At 60.0% G+C, this 22623-nt stretch overlaps 2 protein-coding genes across 6 annotated transcripts in view; one reads left to right on the top strand and one right to left on the bottom strand.

Annotated features, from left to right (window-relative positions):
• The first annotated feature begins 1043 nt into the window (after positions 1–1043).
• FLII (FLII actin remodeling protein) lies at positions 1044–15469 on the top strand. Of its 2 annotated transcripts, none has more exons than XM_015118760.3 (30): positions 1044–1146; positions 2749–2859; positions 3174–3245; positions 4500–4580; positions 4910–4995; positions 5083–5244; positions 5582–5685; positions 6050–6225; positions 6311–6468; positions 7208–7292; positions 7613–7760; positions 7945–8078; positions 8281–8493; positions 8764–8943; positions 10583–10665; positions 10790–10864; positions 11116–11199; positions 11278–11449; positions 11956–12060; positions 12141–12332; positions 12646–12834; positions 12932–13071; positions 13156–13390; positions 13522–13676; positions 13762–13822; positions 13928–14056; positions 14460–14566; positions 14650–14755; positions 14887–14952; positions 15034–15469. In XM_015118760.3, exons 1-30 carry the CDS (start codon positions 1084–1086, stop codon positions 15166–15168), a joined length of 3807 nt encoding a protein of 1268 aa, XP_014974246.3. In that variant the 5' UTR covers positions 1044–1083; the 3' UTR covers positions 15169–15469. The 2 variants fall into 2 exon arrangements, with proteins under 2 accessions (XP_014974246.3, XP_014974245.3); XM_015118759.3 differs by having other exon boundaries at positions 7942–8078.
• The window catches only part of LLGL1 (LLGL scribble cell polarity complex component 1), a 21049-nt gene continuing 13855 nt past the window's right edge, over positions 15430–22623 (bottom strand). The window contains exons 14-23 of one of the 4 annotated variants that reach the window (XM_028836078.2): positions 21858–22150; positions 21415–21562; positions 21020–21173; positions 18752–19047; positions 17925–18189; positions 17641–17755; positions 17363–17475; positions 17008–17128; positions 16815–16894; positions 15430–16063 (exon numbers count right to left, since the gene is read on the bottom strand). In XM_028836078.2, coding sequence (XP_028691911.2) covers positions 16816–16894; positions 17008–17128; positions 17363–17475; positions 17641–17755; positions 17925–18189; positions 18752–19047; positions 21020–21173; positions 21415–21562; positions 21858–22150 — 1584 coding nt within the window. In that variant the 3' untranslated portion in view covers positions 15430–16063; position 16815. The remainder of the gene's footprint in view (positions 16064–16814; positions 16895–17007; positions 17129–17362; positions 17476–17640; positions 17756–17924; positions 18190–18751; positions 19048–21019; positions 21174–21414; positions 21563–21857; positions 22151–22623) is intronic. The other 3 variants (XM_028836081.2, XM_028836080.2, XM_077970489.1) reach the window with 3 other exon arrangements.

Raw genomic sequence — 22623 nt, 5'->3', positions numbered from 1 at the left:
CCCCTACGAAGCATGGCTGGGCATATAACAGCTGTGGCTCATTTATCGGGGTCCTGCTATGTGTCAGCCAGGGCGAGCCCCCTGTGAACAGCAGGGACCAAGACAGATGCTTCTCTTCTGGACCCTCCCTTTGTAGGGGGGCACGAGCACAGGGGTGCTGACACTAAGTGGGAATAATAAACCTGGCACACAAAACAAAACGGAATAATAACCTGCCACTCACTGAGCGCCTGCTGTATGCTGCAGGCTACACGTGCATTCTTTGTTCATTTACTTATGGTGACAATCTTAGGAAGCATTTTACAAATGAGGAAACTGGGTAGGGCGCGGTGGCTCACGCCTGTCATCCCAGCACTCTGAGAAGCTGAGACCGGAGGATCACTTGAGGCCAGGACATCAAGACCAGCCTGGGCAACATAGCAAGACCTTCGTGTCTACAAAAAAACAAAAATAAATTTAGCCAGGTGTGGTGGTCTGCGCCTATAGTCCCAGCTAATCGGGAGGCTGAGCCCAGGAGTTCCAGGCTGCAGTGAGCTATGATCACACCACTGCACTCCAGCCTGGGCGGCAGAGCAAGAAGACCCTGTCTCAACAAAATAAAAACAACACATGAGGAAACGAAGTCCAGAAGCTGGAGAGCTAGGACCCGAGGAGCCAGGTGTCTCACTACCACCGGTCAGCCAAGTACAGGCACTTCCTGGGCCCCTGCGACCCGGGGCCTGGGTTTAGAATCTCTCCGAGGTCAGGGCCAGCTTCATGTGCTGCAGCAGTACAGGGGACGGTGCCTGGCCCAGCGGCCGTTACGGCCCCTACCCTGAGACGCTGGGACTTAAGCCTGGAGATGGTGGAAGCCTCCAGCTCCTGCACAGGAGACGCCCAGCACTCCTTGATGCCACCGCAGTCTTTGAACAGACGGGGAAACTGAGGCCCTAAGAGGCCTAAAGCCTACCCTTCCCGGCGGAAAGCGACCGGCGCGGGCGGGTTAAAGGGGCGGGGCCGGCGCTGGCCCAGCCCGTGGCTCCCCGCACCGCCCCCGCCCCGGCGTTCCTTAGCCCTGCCCGGCCCGGCAGCGAGAGGGGCGCCATGGAGGCCACCGGGGTGCTGCCGTTCGTGCGTGGCGTGGACCTCAGCGGCAACGACTTCAAGGTGAGCTGGACCGGGCGCGTGCTGGGCCTCCCTGCAGGCCTTCTCTTCCGCCCGGCCCGCTTGGCCTCCGCTTCCTGTCCCGCCCGGCTCCAGGCCCTGCGCGTCCCCGGGACTGCGGCCGGGGCGGGGGTGGGGCTCTCCCCTGGCCAGGAATGGACCTCCGAGGCCTCCGCCCGGTGCCTGTACGGGGAGACCGAGGCCGGGCAGGCCCAGGACGGACGCTTGGGCTCGGAGTCCCGCCGGGGACCCGGCCGGGAGCCCCCACCCCGTGTCCGTGTTATCCGTCTGGGCTGGATGGTGGCCTGGGGGTCGGGCGAGCCTCCCCGCCCCCGAGAGGTCACACGCCCAAGCCAGGCCCTGACTCAGGGATGGCGGCCTGGCCGCCCAGGGGCGGGTGCGGAGCCGACTCATCACTGCCCTCTCCCCGCCACCGCCACCCGCCATCCTGTGTGATCCTGGGCCTCTCAGATCACTTCCCCTCTCAGAGCCCGGGCTTTCTCAGCCGGTGAAAGGGCTTAAAAGTCGCCTCCTTGGATGCAAGGGGTGTAGTGAGATTTGTTGGTGTGGAGAGTGTGTCAGGCGGGTGTGCCAGGTGCTGGGTCTGAGCAGCTGCTGTACTGAGAGAGAAAATGACGGAGCCCAGCCCTCTGTAGCCAGTGGGTGGGGCGGGAGGTGGTTCCAGGACTCAGGAATGAGACAGGCATCGCCGTACCATAGGGGAAGCAGAAAAAGAGAGGAGGGAAGAGCTGGCTGGAGGGTCAGCCTCACTTTCAGGGTGGGTGACTGGCAGGGTCTGCCTGGGTTGTCAGTCTGGGGCCGAGAATGAAAACGCAGGTTTTTCCTGCGTTTACCTGCATGTGTACACACCTTTGACCCAAAGTACAAGTGTCCACACCACTTTTCCCTGACCCCATCCCCACCACCCTAACCTGGGGTCTCTGTTCCTCTTTGCTGAACTGGGAGAGTCTGAGTCACCAGCTGGGAATGTGGCCCCAGGGGGAGAGGAATACCAGCCGCGGGCACTGAAGGCACGTGCTGCCCCAGACTTGGTGCCACAAGGGCTGGGTGCCAAGGTGGGCGTTCACACACTGGGGGAGTGCAGTGATACGGCCCTGCCCTGCAGGGTGGGGAGCCACGGTCTCCACAAGCAAGAGTTTGGCCCTGGCTGTGTGAATCGCCTGTGTGCTGATGGCAGGGTGAGGGTACAGGTGGGGCCTTTGCAAAGGCTTGGAGGGGGGAATCCCCCACCCCAGGCCTCCAGTCAGAGCGTGGAATGCTGGGTGAAGGAATTTGAGCAGAGCTAACCACAGTGCCGGGTGCTGGGCTCTCACCTGAAACAAGCCAGTTTTGTCCTGGCCCTCCTGGGGCCCAGAATCCAGTAGGATAGACAAATCTTAGGCCAACACTTTTGTCACAGGGGGGCTTTTATTAGTCCCATTCTATGGGTGAAGAAATTGAGGTGCAATGATGAAATGACTTGTCTGTGTTCTCACGGCTGGTGAGAATTGGTTCTGTGGCTCCCCAAAGGCTCCCATGGGCTGGAGGAGCCATAGAAGGTGGTGAGCAGGGGCTCTGTGCTTCACCTTCACATCCTTCCCCCAGGGCGGCTACTTCCCTGAGAATGTCAAGGCCATGACCAGCCTGCGATGGCTGAAGCTGAACCGCACTGGCCTCTGCTACCTGCCCGAGGAACTGGCTGCCCTGCAGAAGCTGGTAAGGGGCTTTGGGCAGGCAGGGGAGGGTCCCTGTGGATAAGCCAGATGGGCAGAGCCTGTGGAGAAGGCAAACAACTTCTCCAGAGAGAGGAAGAACACTGACAGCTATGAGCACAGCTGGAAGAAAGGGAGTGGGCACCCTGTCCAGGGAGGTATGCAAGAAGAGGCTGGGTCCGTGAGGGAGGGAGGCTGCAGGGGGAATTGGGCCAGCGTGGCTGAGGCCTTCCTGGATGGTGCAGAGGTGTGGAGGCAGGCGGGGACTCTGGACACCCCATCCACCGTACTGAGCCTGTGCTCCCCATTCCGGCCCAGGAACACTTGTCTGTGAGCCACAACAACCTGACCACACTTCACGGGGAACTGTCCAGCCTGCCGTCACTGCGCGTGAGTGCTGGCCGGGAGGCCACCAGGCTTGGGGTTGGGACCAGGGTCTGGCCAGGGACATGAAGCCTGGGCCAGACGCCAGGCTGGGCCAGCATCTCTGCCCGCCTCCGTGTCAGGCTCAGAGGTTCAGGTGTCACAAGAGGGGCCCCCTTGTTAGAGGTTACAGCAGTGCCCTGCGTAAAGTAACCCATGTGGATCAGAGAATTCTCTTGGGAAAAAGATAAATCCAAAATCTTACCAGCCATTATGGACAGTAACTACGGTAATAATAACCAATACAGGCTGAGCCATGTTCCCATTATTCTATTAGGATTTTTTCATATGCTCTAACCCTCCACTAATGTTGCGGAAGAGAAACTTGGCCACCAAGGCAGATTACTTGCCCCAGGTCACAGAGCCAGGCAGTGGTAGAGCTGGGGTTGAGTAGGGTTTGGCCAGGAGCACCGTGTACCTTCTACCCAAGACTTGAACGTCCCAGGGCATCAGGCCCTTGGCCAGACCCTGTAGGCCTCAACAAGGGCCATTCTCATCTGAAGTCAGAGCCCTGGAGATGTTTCGGGCACAGCTTCTCACTTGGACTCTCTGAGTTCAAAGCTGGGCTTTGCCACTTCCTGGCGATGTGACCTTGTGCAAATCCCTTCTGCTTTCTGCATCTCATCTGCAAGTGCAGTGGTTGGGAGGGGCAGCAGTGACCTCAGGAAGCAGCAGCAGGGTGCCACACAGGCATTCGGACTGGAGAAGTGGCGGGGCAGCTCCAGTGACTCCCGTTGTCACTTGCAGTCACAGCACCATTCTCTGGCCCTGTTCCCTCTCACGCTCAAGCTTTCTGCATCTCTGTAAGGTGTAAGGAGGTGTCAGCCTTAAGTTAGGGAGAGAAAGCAGACTTCCTCTCAGTCCAGATGCTGATTTCGAGTTCTCTCCCTCTGTTCTGAAAACCCTGACTCAGACCTTACCCCTATCTTACCTTCTGGCATTAAGAAGAAGAGAAATTATTTGAACAGAAAAGATTCCCTGAGGGCCCTGTGCTGGGCTCCGGGGCACATTTGGGCTGGGCTTTGAGGTGTGACTAGGAGTTCACTGGGAGGCTAGTAAGAGCCCTCCAAGAGAGGAGGCTATTTGATCAAAGGCCAGAGGTAAGAGAGTCCTCAGGCCTGGCCTCTGGTGAGCCTCCTGAGGAGGTGTCCCTCTCTAGACTCTCTGTTCCTTTCTGGGAGTAGAAGCCAAGAATCATAGACTCTTATGGTTTATTCCCAGGCCATCGTGGCCCGAGCCAACTGTCTGAAGAATTCTGGAGTCCCCGATGACATCTTCAAGCTAGATGACCTCTCAGTCCTGGTCAGTGGCTACCGACTCATCTGGCCCCTATGCTAGCCGGACCATTCAATCCCCACTCACTATAAAAGTCCCTGGGGCCATTGTCATCCCATTTTGCAGATGGGAAAACTGAGTCTTGGAGTGGATAGTACCTTGCCTGAGGTCACTTTTGGAGTCAGATCCCTAACCCAGGCACTCTTCCTCCCAAGTCCCTGACTGTTTCTCTTTGGCCCTGAAACCCCCTCATCTACCCCCACACCCAACTCAGTGCCCTGGCCTGATCCCCAAGCTTGGCAGAAGCCTGGCAGGGTGGAGACTCCCCTGACCTGGGTCTTGCCCCTTCTACCCAGGACTTGAGCCACAACCAGCTGACGGAGTGCCCGCGGGAGCTGGAGAACGCCAAGAACATGCTGGTGCTGAACCTCAGCCACAACAGGTGCCAGGCCAGCCAGGGGCAGGGGGCAGGTGGGCCTTGGGGGGGTGGCCGGTGCTGACTCAGGTGGCTCCTGCTCCCCACCCGTAGTATTGACACCATCCCCAACCAGCTCTTCATCAACCTCACCGACCTGCTGTACCTGGACCTCAGCGAGAACCGCCTGGAGAGCCTGCCCCCGCAGATGCGCCGCCTGGTGCACCTGCAGACGCTGGTGCTCAATGGGAACCCTCTGCTGCATGCACAGCTCCGGTGGGCGCCCCCTCGGGCCGCACTCCTGCAGAAGCCACCCTGAGGAGTCTGGCCTGGCCCCTTAACTTCCCAGAGCCCCAGCCCTTCTCCACTGGGCCCAGCCATCCCTCCATGCAGGCAGCACCCCTCAGTCTCCAACCTCCTAAGTATCATGTCCACCTCTCAGTCCTGTCTTCCCGCTTACACGCCCTGCACCACCCTTGGGCTTGTCCCTTCGGCCAGATGAGACTTCACACCTACCCTCAGGGCCCTGTGCTCTTGGTCCTGCCCTGCCAGGCCCCACCCTTGACACCCCCTAGGTGGGCCCTGGCCCTGACCACTCACATCACCCTGGCAGGCAGCTCCCAGCGATGACCGCCCTGCAGACCCTGCACCTGCGGAGCACCCAGCGCACCCAGAGTAACCTCCCCACCAGCCTCGAGGGTCTGAGCAACCTCGCAGGTCAGGCAGCCCCAGGAGCCCCTCTGAGCTGTGGCCCGCTTTGGGCCCTCTTGCTTCCTTATGGGTGAAGGGGGTTGAACCCTGCTCCTCAGACCAGTGCCCAGAGGGAAAAAGCTACAGTTATGTTACAGTGACTTCTGCGATGATGATGATGATGTCTTAACACTGACTTTATGCCCAGACACCCCTCCCAAAGCCCCGTGTGAGGGACTTTGTCCAAATGGAGAAACTTGGGCGCACGGCAGTCGTCATTTGCCTAAGGCCACGCAGCTCAGAGGTGGCAGAGTTGGGGTTCACACTGGGGCTGGCTGCCCTGGCACCTGCTGCATGGGCCCCAGCTGATGCACCCCACCCTGCACCCCAGATGTGGACCTGTCCTGCAACGACCTGACGCGGGTGCCTGAGTGCCTGTACACCCTCCCCAGCCTGCGCCGCCTCAACCTCAGCAGCAACCAGATCACAGAGCTGTCCCTGTGCATAGACCAGTGGGTGCACGTGGAAACTCTGAACCTGTCCCGAAATCAGCTCACCTCACTGCCCGTGCGTCTGATCCCCTCGGTAGGGGGGTGGGAGGGAGGCGGTGAGCCTGGCCCTGACCTCCCACCCCTGCCCATTGCCCCTCCAGTCAGCCATTTGCAAGCTGAGCAAGCTGAAGAAGCTGTACCTGAACTCCAACAAGCTGGACTTTGACGGGCTGCCCTCGGGCATCGGCAAGCTCGCCCACCTGGAGGAGTTCATGGCTGCCAGCAACAACCTGGAGCTGATCCCTGAAAGTCTCTGCAGGTGCTGGGCAGGGCTGGGGCTAGCAGGGGCACTCCCAGCACAGAGAACCCCAGGATCGTAGTCAGAGCCCACCCTGTGGTCGGTGCAAGGCAGACAAAATGAAGATGAGTTAATTTTTTTTTTTTTTTTTTTTTTTGAGGCAGAGTCTCTCTCTGTTGCCCAGGCTGGAATGTAGTGGTGCAATCTCGGCTCACAGCAGCCTCCGAGCCCCGGGTTCAAGCGAATCTCCTGCCTCAGCCTCCTGAGTAGCTGGGATTACAGGCGTGTGCCACCACGCCTAGCTAATTTTTGTATTTTTGGTAGAGATGGGGTCTCACCATGTTGGCCAGGCTGGTCTTGAACGCCTGTCCTCAAATGATCCACCTGCCTCAGCTTCCCAAAGTGCTGGGATTACAGGTGTGAGCCACCGCGCCCGGCCCAGTTAATTCACCTTTGTGGATGAAGACCACAGTCCCATGCCAGCCATTCCCAACTTGAGCTCCTGAGAGCACCCTTGGGAGGGCACTGTTAGGGACAAGGCCACATGAGGTGGGAATGCAGTGTTGCTTCTCTCCCCTTCTGGAGGTCACAGTGCCCATAACATGGTCTCTTGGCTCTGAGAAGTCCTTCAGGCAGAGAACAGAGACCCCTGCCTGTTCCTCTGACCCTACCTGCCTCCCCTGCCCGGGACTAGGGGTTTCCTGCCCACTTCCCCTTGTCCATCACCTCCCTGAGGCCCTGGCCGGCCCTGTCTTCGCAGGTGCCCAAAGCTGAGGAAACTTGTCCTGAACAAGAACCGCCTGGTGACCCTCCCGGAAGCCATCCATTTCCTGACGGAGATCGAGGTCAGGCATGCTGGCCTAGAGGGCTCAAGAGAAATGAGCAAGGGGTGTGCCCTGGAGCAAGGGGGACCCAGCAGAGGCCTCCTCAGGGGGGTGGCCAGTGCCAGGGTGCCCGTGGGGAGAAGGTGGGCCAGCTCCCTGCATCCAGAGTACACTCCACAGTCTCATTTAAGCCCCAACCAGCCCCAGAGGTGGGTGGGAGGAGAACCCAGGTCCCTGACCTCTCAGCCCTGGCGGCTGCAGACAAGAGCAAGAAACTGGATTGGTGTGTCTGGGAGGTGGGACCCAGGCTCACTGCCAGCTCTGCTCACCCCACGGGGCAGGTCCTAGATGTGCGGGAGAACCCCAACCTGGTCATGCCGCCCAAGCCCGCGGACCGTGCTGCTGAGTGGTACAACATCGACTTCTCGCTGCAGAACCAGCTGCGGCTGGCAGGTGCCTCCCCTGCTACCGTGGCCGCGGCTGCAGCTGGTGAGTGGGGAAGGATCTGGCCTGGGAGCAGGGGCTCCTCTCCAGGCCTCAGATGACACCATGTAAATGGGGTGGCGTACAGCTTTCTGAACCCTGGTGGGTAGAGTTGGCCCTTGGTGGGTCGCACGCCCAAGGGGGCAGCAGGCCCAGTGAGGGCTCAGCTGTTTGCCCCTCCCTTAAGCAGGGAGTGGGCCCAAGGACCCTATGGCTCGCAAGATGCGGCTGCGGAGGCGCAAGGACTCAGCCCAGGATGACCAGGCCAAGCAGGTGCTGAAAGGCATGTCAGATGTTGCCCAGGAGAAGAACAAAAAGCAGGAGGTGAGCCAGGCCAGGGCTGGGACAGGGCAGGGAGCCTTAACTTCTACTGAAGGCTGACCCTGGCCTTGACCCTGGCCAAGAGGGATGGGGGGTGCTGGGCAGAGAGAACAGCTGTGCAAAGTCCCTGAGGTGTGGGTAGCAAGTCAAGACTAGCCTGAGTGGCTTCACAGAGTCAAGCCATGCTCTGTGACTCTGCCCCCAGGAGAGCGCAGATGCCCGGGCCCCCGGCGGGAAGGTGCGGCGCTGGGACCAGGGCCTGGAGAAGCCACGCCTTGACTACTCCGAGTTCTTCACGGAGGACGTGGGCCAGCTGCCCGGCCTGACCATCTGGCAGATCGAGAACTTCGTGCCTGTGCTAGTGGAGGAAGCCTTCCACGGCAAGTTCTACGAGGCTGACTGCTACATCGTGCTCAAGGTGAGGGCCTGGCATGCTGTTAGGGGCCATGTGGCCCGGTGCCTTCCTCTAAGATGGCTTAGTCCCCAACTCTAGAGTTTTGTTCAGGGAGGCCAGGTGGGAGGTGGGCAAGCTGCTAGAGGTGGTCCAGGCACCTTTGTACTGCCCAGGGGCACAAACGGGCAGCACAAAGCTCCTGGGGCTGGGAAGCCTGTGCTATTCAGAGTGGCCTCTCTGGGGTGGCCGGAAAGCCAGGACGAAGGCTGATGTGGACGGTGCCTTGGCTTCCAGACCTTTCTGGATGACAGCGGCTCCCTCAACTGGGAGATCTACTACTGGATTGGCGGGGAGGCCACACTCGACAAGAAAGCTTGCTCTGCCATCCACGCTGTCAACTTGCGCAACTACCTGGGTGCCGAGTGCCGCACCGTCCGGGAGGAGATGGGCGATGAGAGCGAGGAGTTCCTGCAGGTGCCAGCCCATTAAAATTGGGGGTGGGCAGAGTGGGGGACCCAGAGAACTCTGGTGCAGGGGCAGTGGGCCCAAGGAAGGTAGGCAGAACAGGTGGGAAGGTAGGGAGCTGGGATTAAAGGGGGCTGGATCAACGATACTGTGCGGGACCTAAGGTAGACGGCAGGGTGAGGGCTAAGGTAGCCAAAGCCTGGGTCAGTAAAGGAGAGTTCTGGAACATGGGGCAGAATTCAGCCGGGCAAGGGTAAGGGTACAAGGCTGGGCACGGGAGCTAGACCAATGGGCTGACACGGGAGCTGAGAGTAGGTTGGAAGGGGTGTTGTCGAGAGCAGTGAGGAGGCAAGGCCAAAATCTGTTTTTTTTTTGTTTTGTTTTGTTTTTTTGGTTTTTTTTTTGAGACGGAGTCTTGCTCTGTCGCCCAGGCTGGAGTGCAGTGGCTGGAATGTCAGCTCACTGCAAGCTCCGCCCCCCGGGTTCACGCCATTCTCCTGCCTCAGCCTCCTGAGTAGCTGGGACTACAGGCGCCCGCCACCACGCCCGGCTAGTTTTTGTATTTTTAGTAGAGACGGGGTTCCACCGTGTTAGCCAGGATGGTCTCGATCTCCTGACCTCGTGATCCGCCCGCCTCAGCCTCCCAAAGTGCTGGGATTACAGGCTTGAGCCACCGTGCCCACCCGTGTATGTTTTTTTCTTAGACGGACTCTCGCTCTGTTGCCCAGGCTGGAGTGCGGTGGCACAATCTTGGCTCACTGCAACCTCCGCCCCCAGGGTTCAAGCGATTCTCTTGCCTCAGCCTCCCAAGTAGCTGGGATTACAAGCATGTGTCACCACGCCTAGCTAATTTTTTTTTTTTGAGATGGAGTCTCGCTCTATCACCCAGGCTGGAGTGCAGTGGCCGGATCTCAGCTCACTGCAAGCTCCGCCTCCCGGGTTTACACCATTCTTCTGCCTCAGCCTCCTGAGTAGCGGGGACTACAGGCGCCCACCATCTCGCCCGGCTAATTTTTTGTATTTTTTAGTAGAGACAGGGTTTCACCATGTTAGCCAGGATGGTCTCGATCTCCTGACCTCGTGATCCGCCCGTCTCGGCCTCCCAAAGTGCAGGGATTACAGGCTTCAGCCACCGCGCCTGGCCAATTTTTGTATTTTTTTAGTAGTGCTGGTCTTGAACTCCTGACCTTAGGTGATCCACCCACCTTGGCCTCCCAAACTGCTAAGATTACAGGCATGAGCCACTGTGCCCAGCCAGATCTGTTTGTTTTTTTTTTTTTTTTAAGACAGAGTTTTGCTCTTGTTGCCCAGGCCCGATCTCAGCTCACTGCAGCCTCCACCTCCCAGGTTCAAGTGGTTCTCCTGCCTCAGCCTTCCGAGTAGCTGGGATGATAGGCATGCGCCACCATGCCTGGCTAATTTATGTATTTTTAGTAGAGATGGGGTTTCTCCACATTGATCAGGCTGGTCTCAAACTCCCAACCTCAGGTGATCCACCCACCTCGGCCTCCTGAAGTGCTGGGATTACAGGCATCATAGATTTGTGGCTCAATTCACCTGTAGGCAACTCTCTACCCCACCCGAGAGGCAGTGGTTGGTGGGGGAGGGAGCAGCTCAGTGATGAAGAACCACACCCTCACACACACAGGTGTTTGACAACGACATCTCCTACATTGAGGGTGGAACAGCCAGTGGCTTCTACACTGTGGAAGACACGCACTACGTCACCAGGTGAGGGCATGGGGGCAGTGGGGGGCGTGGACCTGGAGTCTGCTGGCAAGGGGTGGAGGGGAGGGTGTTGGGCCTAAGTTAGGCCCTTGGTGCCTACACCGAGCCACTCTTGTCCTGCGCCCAGGATGTATCGTGTGTATGGGAAAAAGAACATCAAGTTGGAACCTGTGCCCCTCAAGGGAGCCTCTCTGGACCCAAGGTGAGCCCCAACAATGTGAGGTGGAGGTGCTTCACCCTCAGCCTCCTCCCCACCAGTGGGGGTAGGTATGGGCCTCTTAGAAGAGGAGGCTCTCTAGCAACCCCTTTAACTCCTGCCCACAAGCTTAGCGGGGGATCCCTGAGGCTTACCTAGAAACCCCATAGTGAGGGATTTTTTTGGTGGGGTCAGGAGTATGGGGTGACCATTGCCCCATGCCCCATCACAGCTCCTTCCTGCCCCTTCCTGTCCAGGTTTGTTTTCCTTCTGGACCGAGGGCTAGACATCTACGTGTGGCGGGGGGCCCAGGCCACACTGAGCAGCACCACCAAGGCCAGGTACGAGGATACCGTGGGGTCTTTTGCGCGAAGGAAAGGGGTGCGAGCCTCGCTGATGACTTTGCATCCTGCTCTCAGGCTCTTTGCAGAGAAAATTAACAAGAATGAGCGGAAAGGGAAGGCCGAGATCACACTGCTGGTGCAGGGCCAGGAGCTCCCAGAGTTCTGGGAGGCACTGGGTGGGGAGCCCTCTGAGATCAAGAAGCACGTGCCTGATGACTTCTGGCCGCCCCAGCCCAAGCTGTACAAGGTGAGCCCTGCTGCTGAGGCCCACCGTGGCCTCCCAAGTTGACCCGCTGACTGGGGGAATAGGCTAACACCAATGTAGTTGGCTGTGGGCTCCATCTCGACTTTGGTGGGGAGAGGGTGCCACCTTCTGGACAAGGAACAGTATGAGCAAAGGTCCGGAGGCTGCTTTCGAGAAGTAGCCTGACTGAGTCTTTCCAGGATGGTGGGGCGGGAGGGGAGACAGAAGCGCCTAGTGCCAGGGCTGGGAACCTTGGCTCAATTATCCAGATTCTTGTGAACAGGAAAGGGACAAGTTAGAGAATTAGAAATGACATGAAGGGCCTGGAGAGGGCAGGCATTTAAAAGCCCTTCTGAAAGGATAGGCCTAAAAAGACTTGACAGGGAGGGGGAAACGGGAGCAGTCAGTGAGCCACGCTGCAGGGCAGGGCTGGTTCCAGAGCAGAGGGCTGTGTGGGTGAGGTTCCTGTCTCCAGACCCCTTCCCTGCCATGCTCATCCTTCCTGCTAGGTGGGCCTGGGCTTGGGCTACCTGGAGCTGCCGCAGATCAACTACAAGCTCTCCGTGGAACATAAGCAGCGTCCCAAGGTGGAGCTGATGCCAAGAATGCGGCTGGTAAGAGATGCAGGAGGAGGGCGCGGGGCCGGATCCCTCCCTGTTGGCTGGGCTTTGACCTCCAGGCTCCCGGTCTGCAGCTGCAGAGTCTGCTGGACACACGCTGCGTGTACATTCTGGACTGTTGGTCTGACGTGTTCATCTGGCTCGGCCGCAAGTCCCCGCGCCTGGTGCGCGCTGCTGCCCTCAAGCTGGGTCAGGAGCTGTGCGGGATGCTGCACCGGCCACGCCATGCCACGGTCAGCCGCAGCCTGGAGGGCACCGAGGCGCAGGTGTGCTTGCTGCTTCGGAGGCCCCTCCCCAGCATCCTTTACACCCTTACACCCTGACATGCCCTGACTCCTGTGGTTCCACTGTCTCCCTACAGAGCTGGGCCCAAACCCACCTCCTCTTTGCTGACTCTGCCCAGACCCCGCCCCCTCTGCAAGCTGCCACTCGTATTCCTACCTCCTTGTCCGAGGCCCCGCCTCCCAAGCCCCGCCCTAGATCTCCCTTGGGTCCCGCCTCAAGCCTCAGGCTACTTCCTCCAACCCTAAGCTTAACCATGCCGCACCCCTCATGGTTAGTTGATGGCCTCCCTGGCAGGTGTTCAAGGCCAAGTTCAAGAATTGGGACGACGTGTTGACGGTGGACTACACGCGCAACGCGGAGGCCGTGCTGCAGAGCCCGGGTCTCTCTGGGAAGGTGAAACGCGACGCCGAGAAGAAAGACCAGATGAAGGCTGACCTCACTGCGCTCTTCCTGCCGCGGCAGCCGCCCATGTCGCTGGCGGAGGTGGGGGCGGGGCCGGGGCCGGGGGGCGGGCCGAGGGCGGGGCCTATGCGCACAGCGCACTCAGACCTGCCGCGGGGCGGGTCCCTGCCGCCTGCAGGCGGAGCAGCTGATGGAGGAGTGGAACGAAGACCTAGACGGCATGGAGGGTTTCGTGCTGGAGGGCAAGAAGTTTGCACGGCTGCCGGAAGAGGAGTTTGGCCACTTCTATACGCAGGACTGCTACGTCTTCCTCTGCAGGTGCCACCTCAGCACTCCTTTCCCTAGGTCCCTCCCCTGGTGCTGAGGGCTCGAGCCCCTGCTCACAACCCTCCAACCCGGCAGGTACTGGGTGCCCGTGGAGTACGAGGAGGAGGAAAAAAAGGAAGACGAGGAGGAGAAGGCCGAGGGCAAAGAAGGCGAGGAGGCAACAGCTGAGGCAGAGGAGAAGCAGCCAGAGGAGGACTTCCAGTGCATTGTGTACTTCTGGCAGGGCCGCGAAGCCTCCAACATGGGCTGGCTCACCTTCACCTTCAGCCTGCAGAAGAAGTTCGAGAGCCTCTTCCCTGGGAAGCTGGAGGTGTGCCTGGCAGCCCCGCGAGCCCGAGGCCAGGCGGAGGGGTGTGGTGGGGCCCAGACCCAGAGAAGGTTAGGCTCCTGAGGGGAAGGTGGGGGTCCAGGGAGCTGCCCCTAACACTTCCACATCCCCAGGTGGTACGCATGACGCAGCAGCAGGAGAACCCCAAGTTTCTGTCCCATTTCAAGAGGAAGTTCATCATCCACCGGGGCAAGAGGAAGGCGGCCCAGGGCGCCCAGCAGCCCAGCCTCTACCAGATCCGCACCAACGGCAGCGCCCTCTGCACCCGGTGCCTGGCTGGGGGAGGACACAGTGGCGAGCAGGGGTCAGGGAACCAGGCCTGACGCCTTGCTGATGCCCCATCCCTTCCACAGGTGCATCCAGATCAACACTGACTCCAGTCTTCTCAACTCCGAGTTCTGCTTCATCCTCAAGGTGGGGTTGTGGGTGTGAGCCAGGGCTCCGTGGACCAAGGGGTGGGGTGTTTGGGCGCTGAGTCAGCTGCAAACACCCCCACCCCCACCCCTGCACACTCCCCAGGTTCCCTTTGAGAGTGACGACAACCAGGGCATCGTGTATGCCTGGGTGGGCCGGGCATCAGACCCTGACGAAGCCAAGTTGGCAGAAGACATCCTGAACACCATGTTTGACACCTCCTACAGCAAGCAGGTCAGGAGGCGGGCGGGCGGGCGGGCGGGCAGGCGGGCGGGCAGGTCAGGCGGCAGGCGGGCGGGCAGGTCAGGAGGCGGGCGGGCAGGTCAGGAGGCGGGCGGGCAGGCGGGCGGGCAGGTCAGGAGGCGGGCGGGCAGGCGGGCGGGCAGGTCAGGAGGTGGGCGGGCAGGTCAGGAGGCGGGCGGGCAGGTCAGGAGGCGGGCGGGCAGGCGGGCGGGCAGGTCAGGAGGCGGGCGGGCAGGCGGGCGGGCAGGTCAGGAGGCGGGCGGGCAGGTCAGGAGGCAGGCGGGCGGGTGGGCAGGCGGGCGGGCAGGTCAGGAGGCGGGCGGGCAGGCGGGCGGGCGCACACAGGGGAGCCAGGGCAGGCAGGGGCCCTGGGCTGGACTGGCCTTTCCCGCAGGTTATCAACGAAGGCGAGGAGCCTGAGAACTTCTTCTGGGTGGGCATTGGGGCACAGAAGCCCTATGACGACGATGCCGAGTACATGAAGCACACACGGCTCTTCCGGTGAGGCCAGGGCCCCGACCCTCCCCTCGGTCCTGGCACTGCTGCTTATGACCTCTGGCCTCACCTTGACCCTTGATTCCCAGGTGCTCCAACGAGAAGGGCTACTTCGCAGTGACTGAGAAATGCTCCGATTTTTGTCAAGATGACCTGGCAGATGATGACATCATGTTGCTAGACAACGGTCAAGAGGTGCGATGTTGCCACTGGCCCTGCCCATCTGAGGCGGCGCCCATAGACTTATAAATGGGAAATTTGGGGCCAGGAGCAAGGGGGTGTTCCCAGGCGCCCGTGCAACCGTATCTCCTCTGCTGCCCCCACAGGTCTACATGTGGGTGGGGACCCAGACTAGCCAGGTGGAGATCAAGCTGAGCCTGAAGGCCTGCCAGGTAAGGTGGGTGGAGGGAGGGCCGAGGTGGGCCTGTGGGCAGGGCGGGGTCATCACCCAAGGCTCGCTGTCCCCTTGCCAGGTGTATATCCAGCACATTCGGTCCAAGGAACATGAGCGGCCGCGCCGGCTGCGCCTGGTCCGCAAGGGCAACGAGCAGCACGCCTTTACCCGCTGCTTCCATGCCTGGAGTGCCTTCCGCAAGACCCTGGCCTAAGACAGGCTGGCACAGCCCCAGGCTTGGTAAGGAAGAGGAAGGGGCCCTCATCCACTGTCTGCTAGCAAAGAATATACTGAGGTGACAACGCCTGCTCCAGCCACGTCCAGTGTCACAGTCCCCAGTAGCCTCAAGCAGCACCAATGGGGATGACCCTGACAGGTGCCCTTAGGGGTCTGGGAAATCCGACTCCCTCCACAGTGTGAGCACGTGTGAAACCCCCTCACTTTTCTGCCAGGGATAAAGCAGATGTGGCTGCCCTTTAAGAGATATTAAATGCTTTTATTTTCAATATTAAAAATCAGTATTTTTAATATTAAAATGGCGCTAATTTTAACAAAATAACAGAAAAAAACCCCAAGGTACAATCTACAGGGAAACTCATCTTGGGCCCCCCACCCCCCCCAACACACACACCTGACTAGGCCCCAGCTGTGGATGCCCAGCAGAGCTCCCAGTCACATCCACACTCAGACACACACACTCATGACAGGCTGGGGACTGGCCCAGGACCAGGTACCAAAATAGTTTTAGAAACAACCGTCCAGCCCAGGCGCTAGAAAAATACTCTTTGCAAAGTGAGGGGGAAGGACGGTGTGTGGAGTGGGAGGTGGCACAAGGTGCTGGGCCCCACCTGTCCTCTTCCCTAGGCAGTGGGCCCCCCCAGGGCAGCCAAATGCCTGCAGGAGGGCTCAGTTCTGGCCCAAGTCCCAGGCCCACACCCTGGGGCTGGTGCTGCTCCAGGGCCCAGGGTCAGGCAGGACAGGACAGCAGGTCCCAGTGGAGCCTACAGGTTAGCAGGCGTGGGTCTATGTTAAGGGGCCAGGCAGGTGCCAGGGATCCAGCACTCCAGCTCCGAGCAGGGCAGGTGGAGGTCGGGATAGTTCTGGCCTTCCTGGGAGAGGAGAGAAGAGGTATCAGCAGAAGGTGAGGGAGGGCCAAAGAGGGCAGATGGATTGCCACAGTGGCCGGACCACACAGGTGCTGCCACTGTCTCCTCTGCAGGGCAGGCAGGGCCCTTCAGTAACCGCCTGAGATCGGGTTGCTGAGTCTCCAGGTGGGTATCCAAGCGCCAGGCCACATATGCCCCACTGAGGCCAGGGAGGGGCACCAGACAAAGAGCTGGGAGGTGTCCATGTCCTGTGCAGGGTGAGGCTATGGCCCACAGTCAGGTGGCTGGGAGCACGAGGCAGCAAATGCGCTGGGCAGATCTACGGGCCCCAGATCTAGGTGAGGATCCACAGACTCAGGCAGGGTAAGTCAGCCACTTGCTGGGCCCAACCGATGAGACCTGACCTCATGCACCTCAGTGATCTCATCTATGAAACAGACTGGCCAAACCAGCTCCCAAGCTCCGAACTACTGCCACCTCTAAGTGGTTTAATCTGGTCTTGTCCTAACCACCACCTGCCACATGCAAGGGCTGAGGGGCTGGCCCTGCTTTTCTAATACCCAGCCATGACATTGGTGTCTGGGTGAGCCCCAATTGAGGCACTCCATGGAAGGCAGCCAGGTTTCAGAGTGCCACCATCACAGGGGCCTGCCAGGGTCCCAGGTGGAAGAGCAGGGCCAAGTGGTACCCAGGCAGGGGCTGAAGGGGGTGGACGTTGCCAGTGGTGAGGACCAGGGCCCCACCCCTGTAGCACCTCATTTGATCAGGATGGCACAGGCATGGGCCTCATCTTCTGCCAGGTTCCTCAGGTTCCTCTCCGACTCCTCAGAGGAGCTGCAAGATGGGGATGGTGCTCAGGGGTTGGGGCAGGGGAGCCCCTGGCAGCCCTGGGGAGGAGGCCTAGGGGACAGGGCAGCCCCTCCTGTGGACCTGCCCACCAGCCTCACCCCAGAAAATCCTTCACATCTTCCACTGTGACGTCCCCTGTCGTGTCCAGCGTGGTGTCAGCACTGGTGGCTGAGTCGATGGACATGGGTGAGAGTGCAGCCTCGGGTGGCTCTGGGGTGTCTGCAGGGAGCAAGTGATCAGCCCTTACCAGGACCCTTAGCACCCTCTGCACCTGGGGGCCTGGGGACACAGACCCAAACCCAAAGGCAGCCCATGGTGAGGAGTGGCACCAATGAGCACACAACCACCCATCTCCTACAGAAGCCTGCCCGATCCCTGAGCTATGTGAGTCCTGACTCCCTCCCCCAGGGCACTGTGGGGCCAGGGTCTGGACCCTTTTCATGCCCCCCTCACCAGGTCCCTTGCTGTGGGCTGGATCAGGGCTTCCATCAAGGCTCTGTGAGGCCAGGAGGATGCTTGGGGTCCCGTTAGCCTGGCTCAGCTTGGGTGACTCTCGGAGCCTGTAACTGCAGAGATGGGGCCATGATGGGGACCATAGGTGGATGACTCGAGGCTGGCAACCTAGATCCTTGCCCTCCCACTCCCGTGCCCAGGGAAGGAAATCTCAGGGGTGGGATGAGACCTGGCCCTGGTCACAGGTCCCCCAGGCTAGAGGCTGCCCCTCCACCCACCTGGCCTGGGTGGCATCGCGGGGCCAGTTAATGTCCAGAGAGCAGAGTGGCTCTGTGATGTTCCGGGCACTTAGGGAGAAGCGTTCAAATTCTGACGGGGATATCAGGTAAAAACCTGGGTGGACAGAAGAATGAGGAGTGCAGTTAGGAGATGCCACCAACCACAGCTCCTCCGTGGCCTGGGCCAGTGCCCACCCGGAGTGCCCTTCCTGCTCTCAGGCAGTACTGGTCCCGCTCAGCTCGCTCGCCTGAGGAAGGCCTCCTCGGCCTCTGCCCCGTCTCACCCTGGCCATGGCGCGTGAAGACACATGAAGCGATGCCGCTGATGTCCTCCTTCCGGATGCAGGAGTAGTGCACCTGGGGCCGCAGGCCAGGCACCGAGAAGACGTGGACGTCACCCAGGTTGGTGAGGCAGGCCAGGCAGGTCTCAGCATAGTCCTCGCAGGCCACACTGGCAAACGTGGCCAGTGCCACCTTGCGCACACGACAGCCCTCATGGGCCGTCAGCTTGAACTTGGTCTTCGCGCTCACCTTGGGCAGTGTGAACACCTGACAGCAGGTGGCCGGTGAGCACACAGCCTGGCCCTGTCCTCATCCCCAGGGCCCCTCACCCTCATAGCTGCTGACCCACCAGCTCCCACCACAAAGCCCAGCTGCACTGCCACGTGGCCTCCCCTGCCTGTACACCTGACTGCCCCACTAAACTCCAGACTTCACACTGTACTCCAGAAACCTCCCAGGCCCTCTCTCGATCTGTGACAAAATCCATCACAGAGTGCCAAGATTATGAGACTGGTATCCCCACCAAACCTAGAGTTCTTTCAAGGCAGAGCCCCTGGGGACTGGAATCAGGGGTCTGGGCAGGGTACAGGAGCCTCGTAGGGCACAGTGAGATAGGACTAGATTCCTGCCCTCCCAGGGGAACTGAGCAGGCTGACGGGGTATCAGGGTTCTTCCGTAGTTCTCTGCTGACTGGGGGTGTTTTCTGGGGTGCAAGGGAATTAGGGTCCCAACGGTGGGGGATACAGGCAGGAAGGGGTTCTAGAGGGTCCAGTGGTGTCCATGAGGTTGGGGCCTGGAGGGGAGTCCCCGCCAGACTATAATGGCTCACCTTGAACTGCTCCTCAGACGCGATGAGCACAGCGTGACCACCCTGCATGTCAGGTGCCTGCGCCAGGTCCCGTGAGGCCTCGTAGGGCTCGGGCAGTGGGCGGCCACGCCCGTCCAACACAGCAATGGCCACCACAGGCGCCCGGTGCATCAGCTGCACCTCCTTGCCCAGCACGGCCTCCACCGCTTGCTCAGGCCGCTTCTCACCACCCACTGCTGCTGCCGGCACCTCCAGCGCATAGGCGAACACGGAGCCTGAGTTGGTGCCAGCCCACATGGTGGGCCCGTGGTGGGCCCCTGCAGAAAACAAATGCAAGAAGAGGGAGCTCCCTGTGGGCCAGGCATCTCCCCTGTGGTCTCCCCACAGACTGCAGGTCCCGCCCTGCCTCTCTTGTACCCCTGCTTCCTAACTATGACACCCTGGGACTCAGGGCTGGTTCCCTCCTGTCCCATGCCTCCCTGGTGACCTCCAGTCTCAAGGCCTGAGACCCCAGCTCTATGCTGCTGACTGTAGTCAGAGCCCAGGATGCAGCCCTCCTGCAGAGGCCCGAACAGTTGTAGCGCATCTGCACAGGATGCCGATGGGCACCCAAACCAGACCGAGCCCTCCAGACCCATCCCACTGCACCCTCAGCCCCCATCTCAGTAAACGCAGCTCCATCCTAGCATCACTCAGGCCCCAAGCCCCAGAAGACCCCGACTCCTTTCTCCACTCCCGCATCCCCTTGCTAGTCCTGTCGACAGGTGCGCCTTGTCTCAGCCCTGCTTCACCCCCTTCATCTTCAGTGTGCTCCCTATGTGGCAGCCAGAGGAAGCCGCCAAGCCTGGGGACACCTAGGACGCCCATCCATCGACCCTGCTCTGCCTGTGTGAACTGAACCTCTGGGGGACAAGCTTTAGTGGAGAATCGGAGCTCAGCCCAGCAGAAGCAAGAGCAGACTCACTACCTGCTCTCTGATGACCCGATGGATCCTGAGGCAGTAAGTGTCTGCGCAACTCAAAACATGCCCAACAGGAGCCCCAGCCGGCCATGAACATGAACCTATCGGCTTTCTCAGGCCAGTGGAACAAGTAAAAAACCCCAGGCTGTCCTCCTCTGGGTCTTTGTAGTCAGAAAAAAACAAAAAGTCAAAGAACCCCCCATCTCCAGCTGCACCAGCCACATCCAGACAGTGGGAAAATCCACTGCACAAAGACTCTCGACAAATAAATGGCATCAGAAAGCTGAGCTCATAGACCAAGCAGATGACACTCAGGAATTTACATCGGTTCTACAGGGCATGATGTGAGCAGTGACTGTCAGTGACATCTGTCAGGAACACGCTGAAGCGCTTGTGTCTGGGTTTTCGTTTAAAATACCCCCGCAAAAAACCAGCAAAGAGTGTGGGGGAGGTGGGCAGACTCCGCAAGGGGCACACGGCTGGCAGCAGGCATGTGAGATATGTGGGACAACTTTCCACCTCTCTATTTTTGTGTATGTTTGAAATTCTCCCATTGTACAAGTTCAAAATCAATCAGTGACTCAATCAACAAACCCAGGACCTTCCCAGGGCTCCCAGGCCACCGAGAATCAAAGCCAGGTCCTCAGCCTCTGGCCAGCAGCAGTACCTCCCTGAGCCACACTCCTCGACCCTCACCTGCTCCACTCCAGCCAAGTGGCTGGGCAGCTGCCCACATGCATGCCCACCCCAGGGCCTGGGCACTGGCTGGTGACCCTCACTGTCATCCGCCAGGCCTCAACCTCCCTTCTCCTGGCTCAGATCTGAGAGGCCCACCCAGCTCACTCAAAAATCCCTTACCATCCAGCTCCCCAAGGGACACTGGGGGTGACCCAGCAGTCCCCCTGGGGGAGCTGGATGGTAAGGGTTTTTTTCTGAGAGGGTCTCACTCTGTTGCCCAGGCTGGAGTGTAGTGGCACGATCTCGGCTCACTGCAACCTCCGCCTCCCACATTCAAGCAATTCTCCTGCCTCAGCCTCCCAAGTAGCTGGGATTACAGGTGCCCGCCACCACGCCTGGCTAATTTTTGTATTTTTAGTAGAGATGAGGTTTCACCATGTTGGCCAGGCTAGTCTCAAACTCCTGACCTCAGGTGATCCACCCGCCTCGACCTCCCAAAATGCTGGGATTACAGTCGTGAGTCACTGTGCCCAGTCACATTCAGTAAAACTTTCAAACCTCCTGGAAGGTGCAGTCCCACCACCCATCTCCCACGTGGCCAACTGAGGCCAGCCTCCCCAACCCTTGCCCCTTCTCTGCCCCTGCCTTACCATCTCGAAGGAATGTGTCGGCAAAGTATAGGCAACGCACGACGCCTGATAGGGAGTCATCGGCAGAGCGGGGCTCAATGCGGCGCTGCACGGGCGTCATCTCCACGTCATGGGGGCAGGCCTGCTCGGCCAGCTGTGCATTGGCTTCCTGCAACTGCCGGGCAGGGGATCCTGAACACCATCTCCCTAGCACCCCAGCAGCTTGCATCCTGCTTTGCGCCCTATGTTGTGTTACCATTCCTCCACCACCCAGCTCAGCTCACTCATCCCTCTGGAGGGCCCAGGGGCTGCCGAGGGAGGAGCACTGAGCTAAGCAGGCCCCAGGGGTCCCAGGCCAGGGCCAGGCCAAGGCACGGGACACAGGCACAGCTCCCGTGCAGCCCACCCCAGCTCACCTTGCTGCTAGCATTAGCAGCCCGCTTCTTGCCCGAGACACGGCTCTTGCGAATGCGCCGGAAAGACTGGCGCAGCGACTTCTTCAGAGACTTCACCCGGGAGAGCGGCCCCTCCATGGCCAGGGAGTCATTGGGGTGAAGAGTGCACCTGGGGGCAGACAGGGTCCAGCTGTGCTACAGAGCAGCCTCCTGGAGCAGCCACCACACTCCTGCTGGCCTCTGGAGGCACCCAGGTCAGGGAGTCACAGCCCCTCTGGCGCAGTCCTGTGGACCCAGCTGCTGCTGGTGCTGAGAATGTCCTTCTTGGAGCTGCCAGGTTATTTATTATGGGGCAATGGAGGTTAGTGGGGCCTTTGCCACACCAAACACAAGAGGTGGAAACAGAAGCCCAGATCCCATCTCGCTGGTGGCTCCAGCTGCCCAGCCGCCCCCACCCCACACACCTGGCCAGCACAGGGCTCTTGCGCTGGTAGTCGAAGAGGCCAAAGCCATGACTGGTGCCAAAGGCCACGAGGCTCCACTCGGTGTGGAGTGTGACAGCGGTGACAGCAGCTGGCGGCAGGCACTGCACCAGGACACGGGGCTGGAAGCCAGCAGGCCAGGGCAGCGGCCCCGTGCGTGGGCTCAGCCGCTCGTGGCCCTTCCATGTGAAGCCCTCGCGGTCCTGGAGGAGGTCTATGATGGCCACGCTGACCGCCTGCTCCACCGGCACATCACTGAGCTCCAGTACCAGCACCTGAGCCCACAGCCAGGCAGGGTGAGCATCAGCACAGGGGAGGGGCCGCCCTGGGCCCCACTCAGCCTGTAGCCTCCGAAGCAGCCCCAGCCACCACCAAGGTGGTTCTAGGACTGTCTTCAGTTCATCAGCTACATAAGCACTCACTGAATGCCTACTGTATACCAAGGCCCTCGCTGAGCACAAGGAACACAGTGATGACCAAGACACACTAGTCCCTGCCCTCTAAGGGCAAATGTTCACCCTTACCCTGAGCCTTTATCTCCCATTTAGCAATAAGTATGAGCGCCGGAGCACAGCACTGACATGAGTTCCCGCCCCTCCTCAACACTGTGGTTCCCCCAGCAACAGGCGCACTTCCCATCTGTCCTCACCCCAGCCAGCCCCACCCAGAGCCCTATTCCCACCTTGGCTTTTGCCTGTGCCAGTCCATCTCCCTCTCCACCAGACCCTCCAGTTCAGACCCATCTCTT

The sequence above is a fragment of the Macaca mulatta genome, chromosome 16, assembly GCF_049350105.2.
Source record: "Macaca mulatta isolate MMU2019108-1 chromosome 16, T2T-MMU8v2.0, whole genome shotgun sequence".
Classification (NCBI taxonomy): domain Eukaryota; kingdom Metazoa; phylum Chordata; class Mammalia; order Primates; family Cercopithecidae; genus Macaca; species Macaca mulatta.
Note: the sequence above shows the minus strand (reverse complement) of the source record. Positions and strands in the feature narration are given on the sequence as shown.

Coding starts and splice junctions, on each gene's coding strand:
- FLII (XM_015118759.3), top strand. CDS start 1,084: ATGGAGGCCACCGGGGTGCTGCCGTTCGTGCGTGGCGTGGACCTCAGC. Junction 5,686..6,049: donor GGGTCTGAGCAACCTCGCAG/GTCAGGCAGCCC, acceptor CCTGCACCCCAG/ATGTGGACCTGTCCTGCAAC. Junction 13,677..13,761: donor GGCAGCGCCCTCTGCACCCG/GTGCCTGGCTGG, acceptor TCCCTTCCACAG/GTGCATCCAGATCAACACTG.